General features: G+C 41.3%; 1 protein-coding gene across 1 annotated transcript in view; it reads right to left on the reverse strand.

Annotated features, from left to right (window-relative positions):
* Positions 1-369: 369 nt before the first annotated feature.
* cntnap3 (contactin associated protein family member 3) overlaps positions 370-25,364 on the reverse strand; it is a 121,479-nt gene continuing 96,484 nt past the window's right edge. Inside the window, exons 17-24 of the mRNA XM_080476776.1 lie at positions 23,829-24,047; positions 17,818-18,057; positions 14,483-14,707; positions 12,366-12,499; positions 9,159-9,246; positions 3,952-4,170; positions 3,328-3,399; positions 370-1,421 (exon numbers count right to left, since the gene is read on the reverse strand). Coding sequence (XP_080332902.1) covers positions 1,225-1,421; positions 3,328-3,399; positions 3,952-4,170; positions 9,159-9,246; positions 12,366-12,499; positions 14,483-14,707; positions 17,818-18,057; positions 23,829-24,047 — 1,394 coding nt within the window. The 3' untranslated portion in view covers positions 370-1,224. The remainder of the gene's footprint in view (positions 1,422-3,327; positions 3,400-3,951; positions 4,171-9,158; positions 9,247-12,365; positions 12,500-14,482; positions 14,708-17,817; positions 18,058-23,828; positions 24,048-25,364) is intronic.

Raw genomic sequence — 25,364 nt, forward strand, 5'->3', positions numbered from 1 at the left:
GAGAGCCATTTTCAAAAAGTTGCACGCCATGTAAACAGACACCAAAAGTTTTGTTTTGACCTGTATGACCTTTCGCCTGTGAAATCACTCTACATTGTTTTGGTCCCACAGAGTGTATTCAGTTTATCTGAGAATGAGTGGAGATCATAGTTTGTTTCACGATGAGTGTTTGGTCATTTAATTGTAGAGTGCTGTTTTCATTGAATGCTGTAACTATCGAAAACAATGACGGGAGTCTTTTGTCTGGTCTGAGAGCTTCAAAAATAAAATAAAAAAATTAAATCACCTTTTTTACAAAGCTCTTTAAAAGTCAAGAGGAGCTGCAGAATTAAGCGGCGCATTTGTGATTTTTTTTTTTTCTTCCATTTTATATTCAGTAAATCCATGATCTAAAAATGTTGAAACTATCACATTTCTGTATAACTGTAGAATACTGAGCACAGCTCCCACAAACCCGGCTTCAAAGAGAAGATTTAAAAGGTACAAAATGTCCCCTTTGTATACCGAGATATCAAGCCCAGCTGAATCGATGTGAGATAGTTTCTGAGCTGTGGACTTATTCCAAATGTTTTGAAAGTTGTTTAAATTCAGGTAATGTTCTATTTCCCCCTTTTGATGGTGTCCTATCAAATTCTGTTTCAAAGGGTCCTGGAAGTGAGCTTCTCATGATGATTACTATAAAACTCAATGAGACAAACACAAGTTCACTTCTTTCCTCCGTCAGAGCCACGAACAGATTCAGTGTTAATTCTGGTTCTTAACGACAGCGAGGGGAAACTTGCATTTGAAGATGAAATGTGAGGAAATCGCCAAGAAACTTTGAAGTACTCTCGTCCTGATACCAGTGGACTTCATTTCAACACCAGAGGACACACTTTCACTTCCCGGACACAACAAAAGTACTGATACGGCCATCACTTCCAACATTTCAATATGACAAAGTGACATTAGCCAGAGGTTGTTACAAATACATTAAATCAGTTTTACACAGTATTTACAGCTGCTGAGCAAGAATATGAACACCTTAGAGTCCGATGCTGTTGCTCGTTTGGATCAGTATATTCACAATTTACAGGAAAGCAACAGAAAGACAACACAGTGCGGACTGTTCGTCTTTGATGCCGCAGAGCCGCTTCCCCCAGAGAGGTATCCGAGCGGCTCCTGAACGCACCCCAATGTCCCGAGGCGAGCCAAAATCCTCCGAAATCCACCCGAGGCCGTCGGTTAAATGAAATACTCCTTTGGGTTTTCAGTGGGGAGATTCTGGGAGTCCGCCTGGTTGTTGAAAGGAAAGTCCGGGCTGTCGTCCTGCTTGACTCCCTTCACCTCCTGGTTTCGGTACGTGTCCTTCCTCTGGTAGAAGAACCGGGCGGTTATCGCCAAGCCGGTCACCATCACGAAGATGACTACGGCTATCACCCCTGCAAGGAAGAAGGGATTTCATAACTCCGGATAGGTAAACTCCAGGGAATTTCTTAGGTGGGACTCTTCATCAATCTTCAATTTCAGCCATTATTCTAAGCATCACCTTATAGGGTCATAATATGCTAAATTCACTTTCTAATGGTTTTCCAGCAGTAATAATCGTCTCCATAGCGGGAATGACGCCCCAGAAGTGAAGAAAATCTGTCATCTCTCTCTCTGGCTTCTTTCAGTTTGAAGTGAGCCAATGAGAAATCAAACCTTACATAGTGTCATCGGGGGTTTAGCCAATCACAATTAAGGTAGTCCCTCCCTTTGACTCCTCCCACAATTAGGCAGCTCTGCTCTGGCATATGGCACCACAAGAGAAAATACTTCTTCTTTCGAATATGGGCATGTGTGGGCGGAGCCAGTCCAGCTCACACAGACACAGCAGATTCTGAATGCAGCTCATATGATCCAATATTCAAATGGATTTTGGTGCAATGAACTTTGAATACGACGTTTTTGGACCAACGAGACCTTGTGAAAGTGTTGAAAAGTAGGATAATATGACCCCTTTAAATATGGTGCATTTATAAGCACATTACAAGAAGCACTGGAAGTGTTGCCAATCTTGCCTGTTTTACATTGAGAGAGCCCCCTAGTGGTGAGAATTATTGTACTTATATATAGCTAGTGAAGAGAGAGCACTTATTAAGATGACACTTTTATTAACACACTTGTAAGCAAATAAGCAGATGCTTGGTTCGTCCCTTTGAGAACATTAATGTGTTTTGGGGGCTGGGTGACTTGAAATGACAGTGAGCCTGAGTTTAGGGGAAACTAAAACCAATCTCAGAGTTTATTTTCACCAACACCTCAATCAATCTTTCAAAGTGTTTTAGAATTGTGCCTCAAAAAACACTTGCACAGCAAAATGTGCGGTCATTTATAAATGAGCATATCCAAACATTGATAGACAATAACAAACCTGAACATGTTTGCAAAGGTTTGAACACATTTATGTTTGTGTGCATTTTAAAATAACAATAGAGGAAAAAGTTGAACATGACCTGAGGCTTTTCAGTCAAATTTCTCCTTTCAAAGGGGGAAATTAGAAGAGTTGTTACGGAGTTAAAATACACTCATTATCACTACTTTTAAAAGTCGCTCAAAACCACGGGCATGAAACAACACTGATTGGTTTAATTTGATGTAAATCACTCATATTAATCAGTAACTGGTGAAAGCGCAACTGAACACCAGCCCCCTCTATTGGCCAGCCGCCACCGGTAAACTCTAAAACCTGAGCCGACTCTATGTCCTTAATTTTACTTCCTAATATTTTGATTATCCCGTTAATTGAACTTTCAAGGACGTCAAACGTCATTTTCAATCTTCCAAATCGATCAAGCTCTTCTGCTCTGTCGGGAGCGTTGGGAATACACGAGCAGGTTTCGTTTAATTGGACTTATGAAATCCTTCAGAAATCAATTTGAGCAACATTGTAAAGTGACTGCTTTTTTTCCCAGGATAACAGCAAAAAAAATAAAAAAAATCATCAGGAAATCATTCCTGCATGGGTTTAATTAGGAGAGTTGGCCTTTGTGCACAGGACAGCTTGAAATGACTTTTATTCAGGCCTCACCTTTTCTATCTACACAATTATGGATTGAACCTTTTCAGTCTTCACTGCGAATCAATCTGCGCTGGCAGAGCGACCAAGTTTTAAATGAGTTTTACACGGCTGCCAGCCTGACACATCAATGTTACGCTTTCTTGAAGTTCAACATCAAGTAAACACTTTTTTTTTTTTTTTTTTTTAAGAGGCGCCAAACAAATTAATTCAGTTATGAAACGTCCCAGACATAATAATCTAAAAGACAGGTAAGGACAAGGTGGAACAAAGACGACAGTTTATACCTCCGATCAGAGCCGAGTCGGTCCGGATGGCATTGACTAAAGGTTGACCTGAACCCACTGAACCAGACTGGTCTACAGCAGAGAGAAGGGAGGGCAGACGAGGAAAAAGAAAGGAGCAAAATACAAACCAAACGGGTAGAAAAGAGAGAAAAAGACAAAATCGTGTCCAGAAATTATGATTAAATCATAGAATCAGAAAGCAGAGACAAGATGAGAATATCATTCAGAGGAAACAACAGCAGCTCTGAAAATGAAATAAACAAACTGGAAGAGCGCTGAGGATGAAAACCCCCAAAAGGAATCTCTTATATGTTCCAAATTAATTAACGCATCGATCACGCTGTCATTAGTCTCCCCCCAAAAAACAGGGAGTGCTCTTGATGTGATAAATGAAGCGTTTATGAGCTGAAAACAATCAGCTTTTATCCACTTTACACAGAAAGTAGCAGAAGTTAATTTTTTTTTGACATTTTCAGCCACAGTTAAACTTTCTGTGACGCTAAACTTTTAATCACAGTGTTGCTCCAAGAGTCAAAGTTTGTTATAATCATTAAATATCATACAGGACAATGTGAACTATTGGTGTATTAAAGAAAAAACATCACGTCAGCTTTGATTGGCTACCTGACAGGTGGCGTGTGTTCTCCGCTGCGTAGGGATTCGCCGAAGCCGCAGAGCCGCAGCTGGACTGAACTAAAGGTCCGGTGATGAAGACGGGGCTGCTGTCCGGGTGGAACAGAGCAGCTTTCAGAGGGCTGATGGTGTTGAAGTGAACCACAGACATACAGCCGGTGAAACCCAGAGACGCCAAGCGGGCCAGGTCTGGATCCATGTCGTCAGAATCTGTAGAAACAGAGAAAATGACCAGATTAGAGTTACACTTCTCCCCCCAAAAATGATCTAATTATGAAACAGATCTTATCTCTGTTTTATTTTTCAGTTTTTAGTGCTGTAAAGCACCTTGTGGTCTATATCTGAGAAAGGTGCTATATAAATAAAGTTTACTTCAAAGTTCGAACTAAATTTAGATAACACTAAAGTTCTTAATAACCCAACAACTATGATAAGAATGATTTCTGTAATATTTTTTTTACAGTTGTTGGAGGGATTCAATAAAGGAAATCAAACATGAGTCCAGTAATGATCATACTTGATTATTCTCTGGCTGCTGATTGGCTGATGCCTGAAGACTGAGAAGACATGAGACGCTCAAGACCCAATCACATCACATCCACACGTTTACTTCTCCCGTGTGGTTCTTTGTTATCCTTTTCTGAAAGTATCTGTCCTTTGAGTTACATTACGTTGTTTTGTAATTTGGCTTGTTCAATCAGATGTCTTAATCGTCCTGATTCCAGTATATTTTCGGACTTCAAATTTTTAAAAAGCATTAAATAACAAAAGTGCTCAAGTTACTGCTGGAGGGAGGGTTTGTTTCATACTTGTAGCAGGGAATCACTCATTTGGGCTACTGGTGAGTAAACCTGTGTTTGAATAATAGCAATTTCACTAGTTATTCAAACAAAAGAAAATCCTCATTTGGAAAATTTGTCTCTTATCAAGGATTTTGACAGACGGCCTGGGGAGGGATTATCTTGCCAGATTGACGATGGATAGAAAACTTTAGTTAGTTGTTGTTTATATAGAAATAACTGGCACTGTGGAGGCGGGCTGTTGTGAAGAAGGACAAAGCGACAGGAGCCCACCAACTGTTAGGATCAACAAAAAGTAAAAAGTTTAAAGAAACATGAGTAGAAGTAGCTTTTGATGTACTTTTAAAAGTACTACCATCATCGTAATGCATTATCTTTCCTGCCATATTCTCAAGACACGAACATACTTGTATGTCCAGAAGTTGTTGGACAGTATTTGACCGAACAACCGACTCTGCTGGGCCTCATTTAAAAATAGGTTTCAACATGCAATCAGCCGCTGTTGAGATTCTGTTGCATAAATAAATCCTGCAGAAACAACACAGCATCAGCGCTTCACCCCTCAGGACAAAAACCCATCCAGAACTTCTGCTAGGACCATGTGGGCGGTCTTTCACTGGAAATGTTCCTGGTTCACACTTCCCATGTGTCAAAATGTCCTGAAGATACTGAAGGTGTAGCTGCAGAAAGATTTAGACTTTCTCAGAAAGATTAAACCTGTAAGTCGCTTATTATGCGGACAAAACACTGTTTACCTGTTGTGGACTTTTTTTTGTTTACCCTCCTGAGAGCAGCAGGACAAAAAAAAAAAAAAAAAAAAAAAAACTGACACTGCCAAGCCAAGATCCATGATGCCCATCACCATCCAGGCAGAAAAAAAAGCCAAACATACCGACGCTCCACTTCCCCTCCATCACCGCGGACAAACTGTCAATTATTCTGCTCTCAGCCTGCATCCGTCACCCGGCCAGACAGATGTGCACTCTCGCCGCTTTCCGTTCATTTCATTGACTTCCTCCCTTCATCAGTCACCTGCGCCGCTCCGCGGCAGCCGTGAGAGCCGTCATTACCGCCAGCGAGCGGCGGCGCCCGGATGTCCGCCGGGATGACGGAGAGGTGGATGTGGTTTTACGGGACACATCTGCATGTTGATGAGATCAGCAGGAATCATTAGGGCAGAGCGAGAGCTCTCATCTCAGCTGATTCACTCCTCACTGCGTCACCTCTCTCCACCTCTCTCCACCTCTCAGCCGCTCCCGTATCCCTTCCGGGTCTTGATGGATGACAGGGTTGTTGGGGAAACGACAGAAAATCTACTTTCCTGCTGCTCTTTCTGAACCTGATCCGACCCCGCCTCCTCCGGATTGAACGGGGGGGGGTTCACACGCTGACATGACGGGGTTAAAAGACCTCGAGCACCAAGCTGTGTGACAACATGCTGTCATTTTATTTAACACTTAAAGCTGTTAGTTCCAGGCTGTAGTTTCCGAAATAGATAGATAGACAGAGACTGAAATCAGTTCACTGGATAGATCATTTTTGTTTCCAATTCTTTCATTCAGATTGATGTCCGGTCTAACAACTGATTCAACTACACATCTGAATGACCAATAGCAGCAAAATATCTCCGGTGTCACTGGGAAATCCTGAATCAGATGAAAATTACTTTTATTATTGGTATAAAATGGGCACATTGTTCCAGATTATTGACTATAATTCCATTAATAGTTGGGTCAAGCACTTGTTATCTAACTTCTTAGCTCACAACATTTGTGTTTCACAGTGGAAGAAAAGGAAGGTTTATGAGAATAATACTGCTTAATTTACCTAACTCGAATATTTTTAAAAATGTAGTCATGATTGCCACACAAAGACTCTGAAGGTCCAAATAGGCTTCCTTTACCAATCTGCACCTATTTATGTGAGGGTCACTCGTCACGTCATCATACTTTCCTTACATTGGCCTGGTTTTTAATTCAATACATGCAGCGCATGTCGTTTGTTTCAGGTTTCGAATCCAAACATCAATGAAACTGATTTTAAACTGCTAATTGTTTATTATGTGAAAACTTGATCAAACAAAACTGCTGATGCCAAATTAAATATATAAAGTTTATTTCAACAATCTGCCGTTTGGAGTCAAAAACACGACCTGAACTGACTGCAGGCTCGCTCCAGTCAACCATTATCCAATCAAATTGTTCCTTGTCTAGAGTTTCTGCAAACAAATATCACAGATCACAAACTGTGACAATATTTAACTTTGCTTGCAAAGACGTTTCTAAACTCTTCCCACAAGAAATCTGAAGCTTCCTTGTCCTTTTGTCCAAGTGAAGTAATGTTGGCGCTCTGTTTGAATCCATGTACACGTCTTCCAAGTTATGTTGTTTTCTTTTCCTTTTGCTGGTCTCACATCAGCTATACGGCACAACACTGCCCCTTCAGGTCATCAGGAGTACTACTCTTTATGCTACGCATCCCCAAGCTCCTTGAAAACCTACCAAGTTTTACACGTAATGAACAAAGAAGACAGACAGAAGACTCCATCTGTATCCGTCAGTGCCTAACAAACCCAAAAGTGCATGAAATGCTAATAGAGGACAGACGGACGGATGTAACTTGGACATACTGTCAATATAGTATATATAGACTCACGTATTTCTATTAATAGCCACCAGTGTGATTCCTGTTAAATTGACAGTGCGCTTGCCGCGGCTGTCTTATCGGGGAGCTGCGGCTGCAGCCCGCGGCCTCTCAGCCTCGCGCTTAATTCCCCAACTTATATCAGAGTTCGACTCTGAAGGAGCCGCTCAGAGGGAACATGAATAAGTCATGACGGGGCCAATTACTGTCATCGCTCCAACAGTTTTACAGGTCCCCGTCCACACACGGTTAAGTGGATAAAGCGCGGCACTGAGACGCCCGGGGTTGGTGACTCTTAGCAATGAAGCATCCGTTATGTGAAGGTGATGAGTTTCACAAAGGAGGAAATGGATAAATAAAAACGTTGCAATGCAAGGTCTCAGTCGGGTTACGAAAGTTCAAACAAGTAATTCATCTCCAGATATGGGTTTGAAAACAAAGCAGATCCGAGCGAGTTTGATTTTGGGAAACTGCTTTTGGATGATTCGTTGGTAAAGTTCAGGAGCGAGGTCTGTAGCCTCTCTCAGAGGCAGCATCAGAGAAAAATGTCAAAACATCTGCTTCAATCCAACAGCGGCAGCAGAGTCGACTTGGAGTACTACTGATGTGGAAGCACAGCAATCCTTCGTTAAGCTCGGTTGAATCGAACAGAGATCGTATGACATGCGATTAAAATCGCTGCAAATCCAGAAGCTACACAGCCTCCTTCTCCAAGTCAAGTGAACAAAAGCTGCAAACATGGCACATTATTATTTACGTGTTTTATGGATAAAAACACTATTGCACAGGAAATCTATTGATTAACAAGCCTGTTTCAAGGTGTTTTATTGGTGTTACTCAGAACCAGTGAAGTACTGAAGGGAACTAAGAACTATAACATCAGCAGTTTGGTTCAAGCATTAAGTTGAGTAAGTAACATGATTGATAAAGAAAAACTGCCTTCTGGTCGACACGGTCACCTTGTCGACAGATTGCTCATGACACCCAGACAGTCTGAAATCCTTCAACCCGTCGCTAAAAACAAGAACTTCATGTTCCTAACTGAGACAAAGCTTCTGTTCATACAGTCTAAACGCATCCTTCTCTGAATTCAACCAATTTGGTCTGCTTTGAGTCTCTTCACGAATGTCGTCTTGCTCTCACCGTGGCCCCGTTTCGTGGTCACGCCACAATCTTTTGAAAACAATGTCCATTTCCCAGGAGTCGGTTTTTAAAAAGTTGCGTTTTCCCCCCCGTTTCCACGGAGATTTAGACGTTTTCAGAAAGTTGCATTTTCAAATCGGTTTCCCTGGAGACAGTCCCATTTTTAAAAAGTTAAAGTTATGACGCATTTTTAAAAAGTTGCATTTTCCCCCTTTTCCATGGAGTCGGAGCGTTTTTCTCAGCGTTTCAACTCTCTGCATCCTCCTCGAGTCCAATGAAATTCTTCCCGGTTCTCTTCAGGATTTCTTCAACAACAATCACAAACTCTATAAATGCTCACAGTATTGTTCAGGGGCTTAACGAAAACTTCACTGTTTGAAAGTTCACAGCATTATTGAGCACTCAGGGTTTTTATTTCTTTATATATTTCAGTGCTAATAGCTTTGACTACATAATTTATCTGTTTTCCACCAAAAAAAGAAGCGAGGCAGCCCACGCTGAGCATCAGACGAGTCCAGACATCTCCGAGCTGTTGATTAAATGAGTGTTAGTCTGAGTGCCCGCAAACCGAAAAGGCCTTCTCTCTGCTGCTTTCACGGTCTCTTCACTTACCGTGCACTCTGCCCAGCACCAGAGCCTTGATGGCGTTGAATTCCCCGTCAGACGTCAGGTTGAAGTGTTCGGTGGCGTTTTGGTCAATCTGGAAAACACATTTATGTAATAGGTTATCCATATTTGTTTCGTTTACAGACTAACTGCCATCAAAAATGCAGCTTTTTCCAACTTGAAAATGACTCCGTGGCTTTCACTTTTAAGTCACTCATTATTTTCTCTGTGTCACAAACTGTGGCGATCTCAATTCAGTTCATCGAGACTTGTTTTTTGTCACTGCTCAGTTTCCCCTTTATCTTTCTTCTCAGTGTGAGATAGGGACTATACTTTCAAGGGGGAAAAAAACCCAGAACATTCTGTTGTTCAGGGTGAAATTCTCCACTGGAGATTATTTTAATGAGGGCTGCTCAACAGAGAGTCTCATCATGTGGCTGTGAAGAGGGACGCCAGTCACAGTCAACAGTGTCAAGCTCATCTGGAACATTTAAATACCATTTAAACACCAAAAACCCACTGATGACTGAACCGGTTTTCAGAACAGATTTTAAGTGTTTTTGTGGTTTGGGGAGCAGAAGAAAGTTCAAGGTTTTTGTGCAACTTTTCTTCTAAAAATTGATAAAATAGTCAATTTATGGAGCCTAATATGCTATTGATTTGCTGGAAATCTGATGTCATTTTGCGCTCCAACTCCATCCAATCACTCCGTACCAGTGGCGCAGGAAAACAAACACACCTGGCAGTTTCCAGAGAATCTCTCACATGAAAACAAGGCCTAATGCACATAAAAACGTAAATTTAATACCCCTGTTTCCATGAAATATGGTCTTATTAACACAAGTACAAGCAAATAGAAGAATAATCTGTTTCTATGGGCATGCATTGCAGCTCGTTTCACGCAGGATCTTAGTGTGGCTCAAAGTGCTGCCTGCGGCTAAGAACTTGTTCATATTCCTGTGAAGGAAATACTGTGTAAGAAGTAGTTCTGCTCGGTGTTCCGCCTCGATTTAGAATGAGATCTTCTCGATTCTTCCAAAGAAGTGACGTTATTCCACGTTAGGCAGCAACCTTGATCATGTTGTCATGTTTTGCTTGTGCATTGAAAATGTCACGTTTACTGCTTGGATAACAATGTGTTGAACGTTATCTCTGATCTGTTTGTGTTTTTTATTTTAATTAAAATCTGCCGATGGAAGGAGAGAAAGATGATATGAAAGAGTCTGAATCAGAAGTGACGACTGCTGCACTTCATTACACAAGAATAAAGCAAATAAATTTTGTATTGTATTGTATTGTATTGTATTGTATTCTATTCTTTCCCTTAATACGCTGTGAGGAAAAAAACAATAGAGATAAAGAAAGACTTCTTTTCCCACTACCTACAAAGTCTTATGCCCTATTTTAACGGAGCCAATCGGGTTTATTTAGAGAACAGAGCTCAAAGATTTGCCACTGACCTCTCTGACAGCGACACACAAACGGAGGACGCGGCGTGCGAGTCGCCCGGAGCGATTTAAGCTGGAGCGAGTCATTTTTCAACTGGACACCCGCTGAGGGGAGAGGCTGTGATCGTGTCCACTGGTGAGACCGTCTGGAAACCGTCCGGCCAAACTCTCCTCCAAGTTGGCCCCGCTGTCCCCGGAGCGTTGTGTTAACAACATCATGATTCAAGGTGATGGAAACCGGCAGAATGGGACGCGCCTCATATTTCACCAGAACCTCAGCGCACGGCGACGAGGTCACCTTGTATTTCATCTCTGATAATTACATGGACATTCGGGCCGTGTGCTCCAGGTTTGATTAAGTTCACCTCATATATCATTTGAGCCTGTTGTTAACAAGATAAGAGATTTGGGAGATCCAGATTAAGATGCTTCATATATCATGCGGAGCTGCTTGGAGTCGCTGCTGGCCTGCCGTAGCTCTGCTCCCGGTAGATGACCGGGGATTTATCACGACTCTCGAGAGGAACAGAGGCACGACTGATCCAAACATGTGTCAACTGTCCACTCATTACCTCACAAATCATTTCAAATCTATTCAGTCCAAATCTAGAAGAAATTTAGGCTCAAGCTTTTATATAATGTCAACAATCATCAAACTCTCAGGTGGGATCAAATTAACATATGTTCATTGTTTTTAAGAATGGAAATGTATCGGAGGGCATACATCTTCAGCTATATGACACTGTGACAAGTGAGCATTTTTGAGAGTTATGAGTGATCGAACCTCGAAAGGTTGCTCATAATCCTACTTATATGAATTCCTCCTGCTCAGGAGGAGGATAATCAATATGTCCTCTGATGCTCCCTCAACCTTCATCTGTGAACCTTTTTGTCGAATTGAACTATTCTTTGTTATATTGCACTATTTTTGTTTGTTTAGTATGTTTATTTGCTCTGTGTGAGGAGCAGCAGTCCAATTTTGTTGTACGCTGTATAATGACAACAAAGGCTTTCTATTTCAATTCTATTCTTTTGCAGCCACGCTTCATCTTCAGCGGGCTGGACGGGGAACACAGAGCCATAATAACCTTTCAATTTAAACTTTAATGTTTTTCTTTGTAGTGGCGCAGAGTACACGTGATGAACATGTCGATATTTCTGCAAAACCAAACAATTACCACCGACAATAAGTACGATCTTAACATAAATCTAATTTTAACTTAACTTTCTGCTGCAAAATGCAGTGAAATGTCAAAAACGCCTTCTGCTATTGCTGTTGCACTATGAATGTTGGTACAAACTCCCCCTGACAACATGGTTTTGAGGCAAGTAGATAAATAAATCCATTTTAAAAAAGCAGTTTTTATAGAAATTTTTACAATTTTCTTGGTGGTTTGGACAGACTGGGGCCTCTTGTGGGTCAGTTTTGGCCCACGGGCCTTATGTTTGTCACCCCTGCTATAGTTAAAGCGTTTGAGCCCAGCTGAGGTTGCAGGCGTTTAATAAAGACGTTTCAGCAGACTTGCTGATGCAGGAAGCGAGTGGCGTTGCTTTAATATGCTGAATGGCGACGGGCTCACTGAGTTTCTCTCCTGAAGCCGGAGAAAAGAAAACTGCAATCAAAGTCTATTGCTTGGAAATTGTTGAGAAATGAGCAGCTCTCTTCAAATGCACGCTGCCCACTTCACTTGCTCCCCCCCCCCATTAGACACTATTATTCATCAAACCCCCGTGAATATGTTGTGAAGTCGTGGTGTCGTCGTACCTGCACGGACACGGAGGCTGAATGCCTCCTGATGCTGACGGTGTGCAGCTGCCCGTTGGCCAGACTCCTGGCTCGGCTCCTCAACACCTCAGCCTCCCTGCTGCTGTCCAGCTTGTATCTCACCTCCAGCTTATCTTCACACACAAACACACAGACAAAAGTTTTAGTTCCCTCACCCCCAATTCAAAGTTATCCTGATAAAAACATCCAGGTCTTGTTTTGTTCACCTCGGTGACGGATCAGAAAGATGAGGATGTGAGTTAATAAAGCTCGCCATGCTAAGAGGATTAGGAGGTAATTCCCTATCAATAACAGAACTCAAAATCTAATTAAATTTCCTAATATTCTGAGCATTAGAGGAAGATTTAATGAGAGCGCCGTTATTTCTTCAAGCTTTTAAGATTATAAAGAAGGATAAGAAATGACATCGTCCTTCAAATGCATACATTACATTAATTTTCAATTATAATTAATCCCACAAGGCACAAATCACAGTTGTGATTCACAATATTCGTTGTTCCTTCTATTATAAAGGTGTATAAACTGGAAAGGGATAAATATTGTTGTTTAAACAATACAAGCTGTGAGTGATTGACAGAGTATTTGAGCTTGAAAAGTTGTTTTTTGTAGAGCAGAAGAGGGAAAAACAAAGACTAAAACAAGAAACGGCTCTTGAGGATCTTAATGGACACTTAAGTTAAATAGCATTTACCTGACGACTCCATGGGCAATGCAAACCCTTAATGCCCTCCTGTCCATCAGCGTTGTCTGAGTCATTAACACCGGGAAGAAAAGAATCAATTTACAGCTAATCTAGCAGCAAAGTGCCAATTTTATTAGACCCCCAGATGCTTGAAAATGTAATTCTGCATTCAAAGTGTTCCTGCTGCGAATCTTAAAAGCAGCATTATTAGACTCCCTCAAATTTCCTTTAGTTTTCAAGCTTTGCGATGACCTGCAGCCCACAACATTCTTATTCCTGCAGCATCGCTCATCAGGCCTCAGTGATAAGACCAGCCAACAACTTTCTTTAACCCCAGACAAAAACAGAAGAGCCGGCAGGGCTGGACAGATTAAAAGGCAGTAGAGTCTGACGGGGGGAATCCAGAGTGAGGAAAGATCTGACAGATTCTGAGGAGGAGGACGAGGAGGAGGAGAGGTCGATACCGGGAGAAGATGACCACGGAGACGGAATGAGAGGAAAGGGGAGGAGAGCGGGGAGGAGATGACAGGAGGACAAAGTAATTGAAAAAAAAGGGAAACGGTTGAGAAACATCATGTGAAAGAAAATCATGTAAAATGAGATCGGAAACATGAAGACACAAGTAAAGGGTCATGGAGGACAGGAGAGAAGATATTCTCAATATTAATAAATCTCCTTGAGATTTAGTCAAGATTTGAATGAACATTTTCAAAAGGACTCTTATCTCCTGGCTGAAACATGACTCGAGAAAAGTAGGGGGAAATAACTAAAACCACAAGAAATGAAAAAAGCAAAACAAAAACAAAACAAATTTAAATGACCAGAATTTCCCAAAGAAAAAAAAAAAAAAAGGGTGTGTGATGTTGTTTAGAATTGTTTAAAGAAAGAGCACAAAAGGTTCAAACAAATGTCAAATTTCTCTAAAAAATGATGGAAAACAAGGATCAAACCAATAAAATCAGAAACAAAAACAGCCGGAAAAAAATTAACCAGTTTAAATGAAAAAGTTATGCTAATTTGTATTTGAAACTTCATAAATTGAACATAAGAGCAAAGAATATGTATGGAACTTGATAATCTCTGCTCGACTCCTCTCAAAAGGTTAAATGTGTGAAAATGTCTCTTTTGGCCATAGACGTTGCAGAGACATACCTCAGTTAGACGAAGCAGAGAAAAATACTTATTGTACATTTTTTGGGGAATCCTTCGGCCGTAAAGCAAAAAAAAATATCCAACATAGTCGGTCAAAACAGAGTCAACAGACGTAATTACATTAGAAAAAGTTGCGACTCGGAAAAAAGAAGAAGCATTAAATCTAAAAGATACACAACCTTAAAAGCATCTGAATCACTGAATGTGGCGGGAGGTAATTTGATTAAAAATAAACGGAAGCCAGCCGGCTCCTCTTCCTCACCGTGCTTGTTGATGAGCAAGGCCAGGTACTCCCGGTAGTACGAGCCGACGTAGAGCAGCAGAGCCGGACTCTGGTTGGTCCTGAAGCTCAGCGAGACGTTCTCTCCTCTCAGCGTCACGTCGGAGTAGATGGAGGACGGCAGAGCGCTGCTGTTCCTGCTCACCTCGTACGGCTCCTTGAAGGTGTAGCCGACCGACGTTCCCGACTTGAAGACGGCCGACACCTCTGGGGGGGGATCGATTTATAAGGAATCTTTCTCTCTCTTTGTTTCTCTCAGAGGGAATATTATAGGAAAAACTATCAAGCACAAAGTAACAGGTTGAGTCAAAATCACAGTTAAATCTGACAGAGAAATGCACGCATCCTGATAAGTTTAGGACTTTTAGATATTTTACATTTTAATCGTTATAATTATTGAGATTCAAAACCAGTAGCTTAAATAAAATATTGATGCTGTATTTTTTGTGTGTTGTCTGATTTGGTTTGTGAGAAATATTCCATGTAGATGACCAACTTTTTTTTAAAGTCACAGTCTTTATCATAGTTTACACAACGTTCCAAGTGAAAACGCATCGTTTTTTGCATTTAAACGACAAAGTTTTGAAAACGATGTCCCTTTCCATGATAAGCCACTAGTGGGTGCTGTTGCTTTATTCTGTAATAAACCACACACACGCACACAGACAACAATTCGCGATAAACATTATAAATCGGAGAACACGGACACTCGGAAGAAGTTGTACCGTTATTACGGTGACTCCGCAGTGGCATCGTTTCAGAAAAGTTGTGTTCCCCCCCCCCCCCGTTTACGCGGAGATGGAGCGTTTTCAAAAAGTTGTGTTCTCAGTGGCTCCGAGCGCCGTTGTATTGTAAAAGAACACCCAGAGTGCAACAAACGTTTTCACTTGAAAACATAAGCAAGGGCCTGAGTCACAAGTCTACAAAACATCAATCCCAACCTCATGTGGCCTCGAAAGTGATCCTATGGGCTTATCTCGACCTCTTTGACGAGCTCTACTGATCATTCTAACCTTTGTGAAAGCAGAATGTAAAACACAGCTGCTGACACTGGATTGAAAAAGCCTGAAACGGGCTTATGCAACAATATTACATGAAATGGACTTATTTTCCTGCATAAACATCAGATTTCATTACGTCCACGGAATCACTTTTTCCTCCCTTCTTGGAGAATAACTGTTATTCTAATTGCCTCCATGGTAGTGTATTTCATGTTCTCCCATTAGCTTCCAAGGCTTATTATGATCAAGATAATTTTAGCTTGAGAAGAAAATTGCAGCCTGTAAATAATTTTACATGGGCTAATTAGATCGCACTACAACGCAGCGCTGTTCTCCGGGAAATCAACACGAGAAAACAATGTTCAGCGTTCCCCCTTTCGCTGTATCTGTGCTGCGTTTAAAAAAACGAAACAAAAAAACAACGTACGGGAGCAATTAAAACGTCCGCTGGGCGCTTCAGCCTGCCGAGACGTACTGTAAATACCAGCCGCTGGCGGGGAAGAGCTTCTGAACCCCGACGTGAAGTTCAGAGCGATGACGCATTGTTGAAAGCAGTGACCTGAACATCAAACAAGCCTCCCATTCTGCAGCACATCAGACAGACACTTGTAGCACGAGACCTTTGATGTCTTTCGGCAGCTAAGTACTTTTTAATGAGTGTTAAGTGCAGACAAAGGTTCTGTGAAACAACATAGGCTGCTAATCTTTAAACACCCACTTTTAAAGCTTCACAACGACACTTTCTCTGATTCGCATCTCCATTTTTTTTTTTTTTTTTTGAATTTTGTGAAACGTGTTATGATAAATTTGATCCATCCCAATATGTAAAATATGACCGTGTGCTTGAGGTGAGTGATAATGCTTCATCTTCACACAGATGCAGACATAAAGGCAGGGCTGGTGCTCAGACTGAAGGACGGCACTTAGACAATTCCCTGATTGGATTCTTTTATTCTCCTCCTATCAACAGCTTCAACCTTGTCTGGTGGGATATATGGGCCACTCCACAAGCAAGTGTGAAGCCAAGGGCAGGGGCTGGAGGCATAATGAGACGCTGAGCTACACGTCGCAATGTGGCAACTCGGGTTTCCTGCAGAGAGGTCAAGGCAGGAGGAGCCATTGTTACGCTGAAGGGAACTACGGCAGTGCCAGCTTTTCCAACAGTGTCAGTGTTATGAAGACAACGATAACGTCATCGGTGGAATGTTAAGTCTTCCTGTAGCCATCTGCATGGTGCCAGTTTATACGGGATGATACAACATGATTAAAGCTCCTTCACTTTGAATGAATGTATAATGAAATTCAAATAGGGTAGATGTGATCCTCCTGTTGGAGAGGGCCACCTGGCAAATTGCCCCTCCCACTTTGGACAATACACTGAATCCCAAAGTGCCCCAATGGCTGCTGTCACTGTTGGCATGAATGTGAGTAGCAGAGATTTAAGGCTTTTTAAGTGGTAAGAATACACCATACTACTTTAGTCTGTTTACCATTCATCCTTAGTGAAATGAAGCTGGTACGCATAGTATTCTGACTTCATAACAACTTGTGAATTTTGGTTAGGTGGTCGGATTTTCTAATATCCTGCATAAAGCGTGCTAAATGTCTTGTGCTTTCGGTTTGTGTGCATTTTGTGAGTGATCAACTATAAGCATTATCATCGACGATATCCGAGTATTCAACTCGGAGGATCTGTGGGAAACAGCAACGCCTCTATGGTAGATCAGATGAAGCACTAAGCCACAAGTCACACCACGAAGTTAGAGGCTTTAATTTGTAAAAAGATTTTTCGGAAAAATGATTTCCTTCCAAACGTCATCTATACTACAAATCTTTCAACTTATCAGAAAAGTTGCTACTGCACCTGCACACCACGGCTGCAGCAAATAGTACTTCTGCACGAGTGAGTCGATGGACAGTATATGGAGTGTCATGACTCCCAGTCCAGATTCTCCTGGGACTTGGTAGGTTTATAGTTGACAGTCACCGTAATAACAATCCGACTTCATTGTCTGTCAATACGAATGTGCATGTACCCCCATTGTTAATGTTTATTGTGTATTGTTCTCTCTTGTGTCATCGCACAAACAACCAACAGTGTCAAGTAGCAACTGGCCTGGCATCCTAACTATCCTTATTGTTTTCAGTGTTTCTGCCATTTCCATGGAAACGGACATCATTTTCAAAATGTTATCATGTATCAGGAAACTTCCCTGTACTGTTCTCTCACTGTGACGGGTGTTGATTCAAAGCTTCCCTCTGATAGCTGACATACACGCTCCACTCCACTCGACGCCGTCAGCTCTGAGTGTGTACCTGTCTGACAGAAGACGCCGGAGTACGCCGACATGCTGCAGTCACAGTGGAAGCCGTTCTCCCTCTCCGTGCATCGGCCCCGGTTCTGACAGAGCGACCCGTAGCTGCTGCAGTGACCCGGACAGCCGGGTCTCACGCCGGGTGTGATGCTCGCCCTCTCCTCCAGGTCCAGAGTGATGCCGTTCAGCTGCAGAGAGCGGATACACCCCCGGAAGCCCTTCTGCCTGGACGCCGTCCCTCCTAGAAACAAAGAAACACAGTCGATTACTTCTTTTGAAGGTGTTTGTCTCTGGTGGGTAAAGTGCTGTACTGCTAAGATCGGCAGCAAAGCACTGCAGCCCCGTGAGAACAAAGAGGCCACATGCCTCATCCTGTCTGCCTTCTGTGTCGCAGCCTTTCTTTTATTTCTATGATGTTGACAAGCCTGTTTGTTTTCTTTCTGTCTGGTTTTTCATTTCTCCCCCCCCCTCCTGTCATCTGCAACAGATCTGCACGTCGTCTCGGCTCCCCCAACAGCTCTGAACTGTCAGCTCTCGTCTTTTGAGGTGACACGACCATGAAAAGAGCAGAAAGGCAACAAGCTGCAGATGGAAGGCTGGTCTGGGGATATAACTCTCATCAGATGTCTTTAAAACAGTTTATACAGCACTTAATCAGCTGCTAACTGGCAAACTAGGTGCCAGCAGCCTTGATGAATGAGTGCAAGGTCATGTGTCTGTCTGTGTAGAGGACCAGGGCAGACTTTATTTCCTATATGCAATCGTTTTTCTTGCGTCTCCTATAGATAATTGTCATGCTCGCTGCAAAGCTCAGGATCTTGCAGACAGTTGAACAATATGATAAATGCATGTCCGCCTCTGCACGCACGCATCTCTTTTATATGTTGGCACAGTCACAGTTTCTGCAGAGACGCCGGCCTGACACTGTCCTCGCAGTTCATCCGAGGCAGCTCTGCGTGTTCAAAGCTGACAATTGCCGCTGTTCAGCAGCGAGAGCTTTTCACACCAATAAATCAAGAGCTCCATTCGATTCCTCTAAAAGGCTCAAAAACTGTAAATGACTGAACGAGGCGGGAGATAGTGCTGAGGTATTTATTCGTGTAAGGTTTTTTCAAAACGACATAATGGGGATGCTAATTAGGAAACAGAATATTACAGAAAAACCCCTTGGAGGAAACATAATAGGTGCTTATGACGGCAGTCGATAAGAAACAGGCCCAGTGGGACGCACTCACCTCCACAGTTATAAAACCATATCTGGTTGGATCTACTTTTTAAAACACCAGGAATGATGAAATCCTTTGCAAAGAACTGGGTATAAAGCAACATGTTGGTGAATTTATTTCTACCTTTAGAGATTGTTTAAAAAGTTCATTCACTACAAAAGCTGAAGATTATTTATATTCTAAGAAATTCCAGCGAGCCAAACGATCGTCGGGCAGGACACCAAACCTCAAGTTACTCCAAATGACGAGTGAGCATGTTGCATTGGAGCTCCATTGAAAATGAATGTGTATGTGATGTGCTCAGTGTGACTTATTTGCTTGGTCCTGAAACGGTTAACACTAAGGATGATACAGAAACCCCAATGAATGTAAACCATTCATGGAGGCAAAACAAAAGTCACAGTTATTGTACCTTCAGTACATGCAAAGTTTTCCAAATATTTCCTTGACGTACACAAAACAAGGCTGTCAGATAAGAGTTGAGCTGCTACTCGAAAAATCCAAATATACCCGACTGTGTGTCTGTGCCTGATTTCCAGCCGATCACGCAGAATTATGTTAGCATTATATATTAATCAGAATAGTCTTTATTGCTGTTGTTTAAAAACAACAAAATTGTATGTGCTGTCTGTGCAAGTGCTGCAAATAAATATATAAAAGGTAGAAAGTTTAAAAAGAGTATAATAAAATGCCTAAAAAAAACAAAAAAAAAACTGATATAAAAGACACACTCCTACAGCTTTTTTCATTTCAGTTGTTGAATCTGATTATGGCTTCGGGGTAAATGCTGTTTCTCAGTCTGTTTGTTCCGGCCTATAAGGTCCTGTAACGTCTGCTTGAGGGTAGCAGTTGGAACAGGGTGGGATCTGTCTGAGAGGATGAACTTTGTGTGGGAAGTATATTAGCCTTCCAGAAAAACCTGCATCAAATTACCAAAAAATGAATAGTTTTTACTTGGACATGCCCCAATAGCACTTTTTTAAAGGACAAGTACAAGTACTACCCTTTAACTACTTGCCAATACCAAGTACCGATACGAGCCCTGGCAGGATGCATGTCCGAGGCTGTGAGATCATTTAAAAGAAAAACATAATGAAGAATTTTTAGAGTCAAGATCAAAGAAAAGATCAAAAAAGCCAAATGCGTGCAAACTCCCCCTCTGACCAAAGGTTCATCACGGAGATCTTTTGAGATCAGTGAGAATTTCACTCTCGTGTGTAACTTCAGTACTAACGAGACGATCGCAGTCTCGCTGCGTGAGATCCTGGCACGAGCGCCCGCTGTAATTGAAGCGTACAGTGCCAAACCACAGGGGAGCGAATGAAAAACAATTAGTGAAATGGAGATCAAAGCGTTCATCAAAGGCTTAAAATACAAAGAAAGCCAACCTGCAGGCTCAGAAAATGGAGAAAAAGATTGAGGTTGGTCGAAAACTCTGGAACAGCTTCTTTCTTCAGAAAGAAACAAAAGTTTTTAAATAAAATCTGAACAATGCACAGTGAAAATTAACAAAATAAAGAAACTAGAGCTGGAGAATCAGTTAAAGACTAATATTTCCTTAAAATGATTTCCCAGTGTTTGAGTTGGTTGATTTTCAAACGTTAACTGTTGATTGCCATGGAATCTGATTCCATTTTGCTTGTTTACGACAAAATTGTCATCACCTTGGTCATTCATTAAACTATTTATTCTCTAGTCACCGTCACTTTAAAGTTTTTTAGTTTTTAAGTAAAGTTTTATTTTAAGCGAAAACGCATCGTTTTTGTGTTTTCGTTTCAAAAAAGTTTCACTTTTACGCACCAATTTTTTACCCAGAAATGGAAGAAACCCTGAAAATGATGTCGTTGAGCCACAAGAAGAAGAACAGTCAGACCCCCAGGTGATTTGGACTGTGGGGGAAACTGCAAACATGCAAACACAGAACGCAGAAAGCCTTGACTGTGGCTGCTGAAAGTTCTTCCTGTGATGCTTTGATTAATTTTCAAATCACAAGACTGGATGTTCTCAGTTAGTTTTAGCTTGGTCAAAAAAGCAAGAGAAACATAAGAATGAAGTCAAACTAGGAGCAAGTATGGTTATATATATATATATATATATATATATATATATATATATATATATATATATATATATATATATATATATATATATATATATATATATATATATTAGTGCTGTCAATCGAACAAATTAATTGCACAATTTTCTGTGATTAATTGCATTGTTTTTCTACTGAAGACTGAAACTTGTACTGGATATTTATTCAGGGAAAACCTTGGAATGAATGTCGACTCAACACACACTATATTAGAGTATATTTAAATTCAAAGACTATCTTTATAACGTCCCTTTAGCTCTGCGTGAAACTGTTTCTCTCCAAGATCAGCAAAATAATAAAAACATAATTAAATGAATTCCTAAACATCTAACATAAGTTTGGGTTTTGTTAGAGTGCAGGTCCACCACTTTGAGAATTTGAATATTTATAGAAACAAAGTTGTGAACTTATTACATGAACTAAGTGGCAATAATATCCTGTAATATCCACACATGAGAGAGAGAGAGAGAGAAAGTAGCAGGCATTGAGCGAGAGAGAGAGAGAGAGCGCAAGATTGCATTCACACGCTAGTGCTCGCGGCACGCGCGCGCACACACAGTATAGAGGAGCCCCAGGGAAATTAATATTTTACCTGCAAGTCTTTCCTCCAGTTTTAGCAGTTTGGCGTCTGTTGGTCAGCCAACATGGCAACCTGCTGTACTGCTGCAGAATTACTTCTGTGGTCGTTACATTCGGCTTTTCAAAGTAAAGCTTGGAAAGACTTTCACTTTCTCAATCAGCCTTCAGGTAACTTTGAAAGTAAAACCTTCTGCCTTAATATTATTCCATTCGGTATTGTGCTGCTCTGGGATCACGGTGCTGCGCCCAGAGACGCTGCACATGCTGCTGCTCCGGTAAGGGAGTCAAAAAAACAAAACAAAGTAAACAATCCTACATTAATTACGTACATTTTTTTTTTTAACGAATTAAATGTTTCAAATCAATTAATCAAATTAACGCGTCATTTTTGACAGCACAAATATTGGTATAGGTATATATATAGATATAGATATAGACATAGATGTAAAGATGATTTGACTCTGGGACTTTGTTGAAGATGTCAGGAAAATCAACCTGATCTGATCATACAAGCTTTTCCATGAATGGAAACACAATGTGTGTCTTTGTTCTAAAGACACACGAACACGCCGATGCCAGTGCAGCGCCAATAAACTCTGGCTTATCTATCCACACCAGGCAATACCACATGTAATGTGCAATGCGACTGGCAATGAATGTAAAAATCTTTCACTTGAAACTGCTGCGTGGGGACATTTTACACCTACAAATAGCAATGATGAAACCGGAGAAGCTATCTTATGGCGTCCGCATGGCAGTAACACGGGTTATTAATCGAATCAACGTAATTTGCCACCTTATAAATCTGCACAAGGAATAATTAAGGCTCATAAATACACTGTTTATGAAATCACGGCTTATGAATTTAAAGATGACAACTGTGCCTTAATAATTCATATAGCTAAGTAGAATGACTAATAAATCTGCGGACTGCATGCAGTTGTAAAGATTATTTATTCAAAAGGCATTTAAGGATTAGAGATCCAAACAAAAGTGAGCAGTTTTGCTCATGTACTGTATTTGTCGAAGGAGGGATTATCATTAGTGCACATTCATATGCTTCATGCAGCACTGCTCTGGCACATGACTGCATACATGCCGAGCCGACGCGAATGCTTGTTTCTAAACATATCGTGTACTTTATATTTAAAATCCAGGCACACGGTCCACGCGCCGACTGCCTTCCTCAAGGACACAGCAGATTACAGTATGCTGCTGTTTTCTAAACCGAAAAAAACGGGGAGGAGATCTGCCATACTTGCACGTCAAATCAAGGCTAACTATTTTTAAACAGCCATTACCGAATCCTTTCAGGAAACAACACCAGCATAGATCCATTCAAACACACTGCTTCTCCCAGTGCACTGTGCTGATAATTCAGAGGTAAACATGTGCAGTTTTAGTAGGATGGTGGCGACCTGCCGGCTATTCAGAGTGGATTATCGGCTAAACACACTGAGCAAATCAATATGCACCTCAATTTCCCTGCCGCCGCCACCACCGCCTTCATCCAATCCCATCAGTGTTCGGCGGTTTGTTTTCCTTCCACTGTGTATTTACCGATATGAAGTGACACGCATAATATTTACAGAATGATACAGCCTGATAATAAATGATGGATTTTCATTATTTCTTTTCCCCCTGCAGATCTGCAAAACCGACACAGAGGTCAAAGAAAGAATTCAGATTGGAGAAGTGAAACGACGGTGTTGTGATAAACAGGGCTGCAGTATCGATCACGTCGGTGGTTAAAAGGTTCACCGAGTCCCAACAGTTAATTTACGTCAACCTCCTCCCCCCCTTTAATTAATTTTTTAAAGGGTGAGATTAATTTACAGATTAAGGCACATAACACCACAGCTCCCTGATGTGTGCTTATTTGCTGGATGTGATTACTGCTCAGCGGTAAGAAACCATGACCTCTACTGGAAGAGCTCAATTAATAGCACTTTGGTACAGTAACGTCTTTTTCAAGTATGTGGGCGGACATCAGACATGTTAATTGCACCTTCTCAGTAGTAGAAGTCCTACAGATCACAATCATAGGCGTCTTGATGATTAACAAAGTCTTCAAACTGTGGATAATTTCTCCATACGCCTGCTCCTCACCGATGAAGAGCTGGCTGTTGAGCTGCAGGTGGAAGTAGCCGTCAGCCGGAGCCTCCTGCGTGGCCACGGGGAGGTCGTCCAGGCGGAGCGTCGCCTCCTTCACGTTCCGCTCGGCTCGGACCCGATGCCACCGGTTGTCATTCAGCGGGACGCTCGACTCCACCCGGACCTCCAGCGGGCCGTTACCGACGTCGAAGGAGAAGACGACCTGCGTGGAGGCTGAATGGAGGACATAGAGAGGAGGAGGGATTGATAGAGTTCTGCAACATTTATGCCCAAAAGAACCGTTTTGGGGGTTTTTGGTTTTTCAACTTTACCTTTAATCTGACTAATCTCATGTTATAATTTAATTCTGACGCTGGCCACTTTTACACTTACCTAGGTATTTAAAAAACGGTGATATTTACACATAAAGCCAGCTACGAGTCACCACATAGTATGATTCCTGAAAATTCCGGCCACAGTGCAGATCTGGTAAAACTCTTTCGGATATTTACATCACAATTAGTGACATTGTTTGTTTTTTTCAAGGATCCTGATTGGCTATCATTGCTTCATGCTTCTTGCAACACTGCCCCCTACAGGTTTGGCATGCTCATAGTAGCTCTGAACTAGATGTATATGCAGATCCGTGTCAATGAAGATTTTTTTTGTAAATGTTGCAGGGGAAATAACCGTTTTTGTAAATACCTGGGTACATGTAAACGTGGCCTCCGGCTCCTTGACTTGATTGCTGCCCTGATGTGTTTCACCTGCACCTGATTGTCTTCACCTGGTGGTGTCCTCTGTGTGTTCTGGTGTTTGGTTTGCATGTGTTTCTGTGTGAGTAGCTTTCTCGTCTTTCAATCTGTGTTCCTGAGGCCATGTTTACACGTACCCGCGTATTTACAAAAACTGGGATATTTCTCTACATCCGGGCCTTACATTTATACATAAACGCAGCTACGAGTTGCCACAAACGATCATTTGTGAAAACTCCAGCCACAGTGGAGATTTAGAAAAACTGTCTATCTTTGTAGCAAAGTTTAAAGTCAGACTTTTACCTTTTAAACAGAATGTTTTGGGATTCAAATCCTATTCATGTAAATTATTCCTCTTAAACTTATCACCTTATTCAACTTCACTGTGGACAACTGTTACCATCAGCTGTTAAGAAGCTCAGAAAAAACATGAATATTAAAGACAAAATACACTCAGGGCTCACTCATTGAAATATTTTGAGATGTTAAACACTAGGATTTTGTTAAAGAGCATTTCAAGACCTACTTTCTGAAGTTCAGTTTGAGGAACATATGTAAATGTAATGAAAATATAGTATAAATCAGTTGGGAAGTGTAAACCTGATCAAGTTAATATATTTCGAAACCTATAGTAAAAAAATCTCTCAAAACATCAAACTTTCACAAACCTGTCTCCTCATCACCACATAGGATTTGTGTCCTGAAGAAACTTTTCTTTAAAACAGAAAAGTGATGTATTCTGCAAATATCATTAATTTAAATGTTTTTTCTGTTTTTGTAAAAAAAAATTATTTTC

Source organism: Lipophrys pholis (genome assembly GCF_963383615.2).
Source record: "Lipophrys pholis genome assembly, chromosome: 1".
NCBI classification, from domain to species: Eukaryota; Metazoa; Chordata; class Actinopteri; order Blenniiformes; family Blenniidae; genus Lipophrys; species Lipophrys pholis.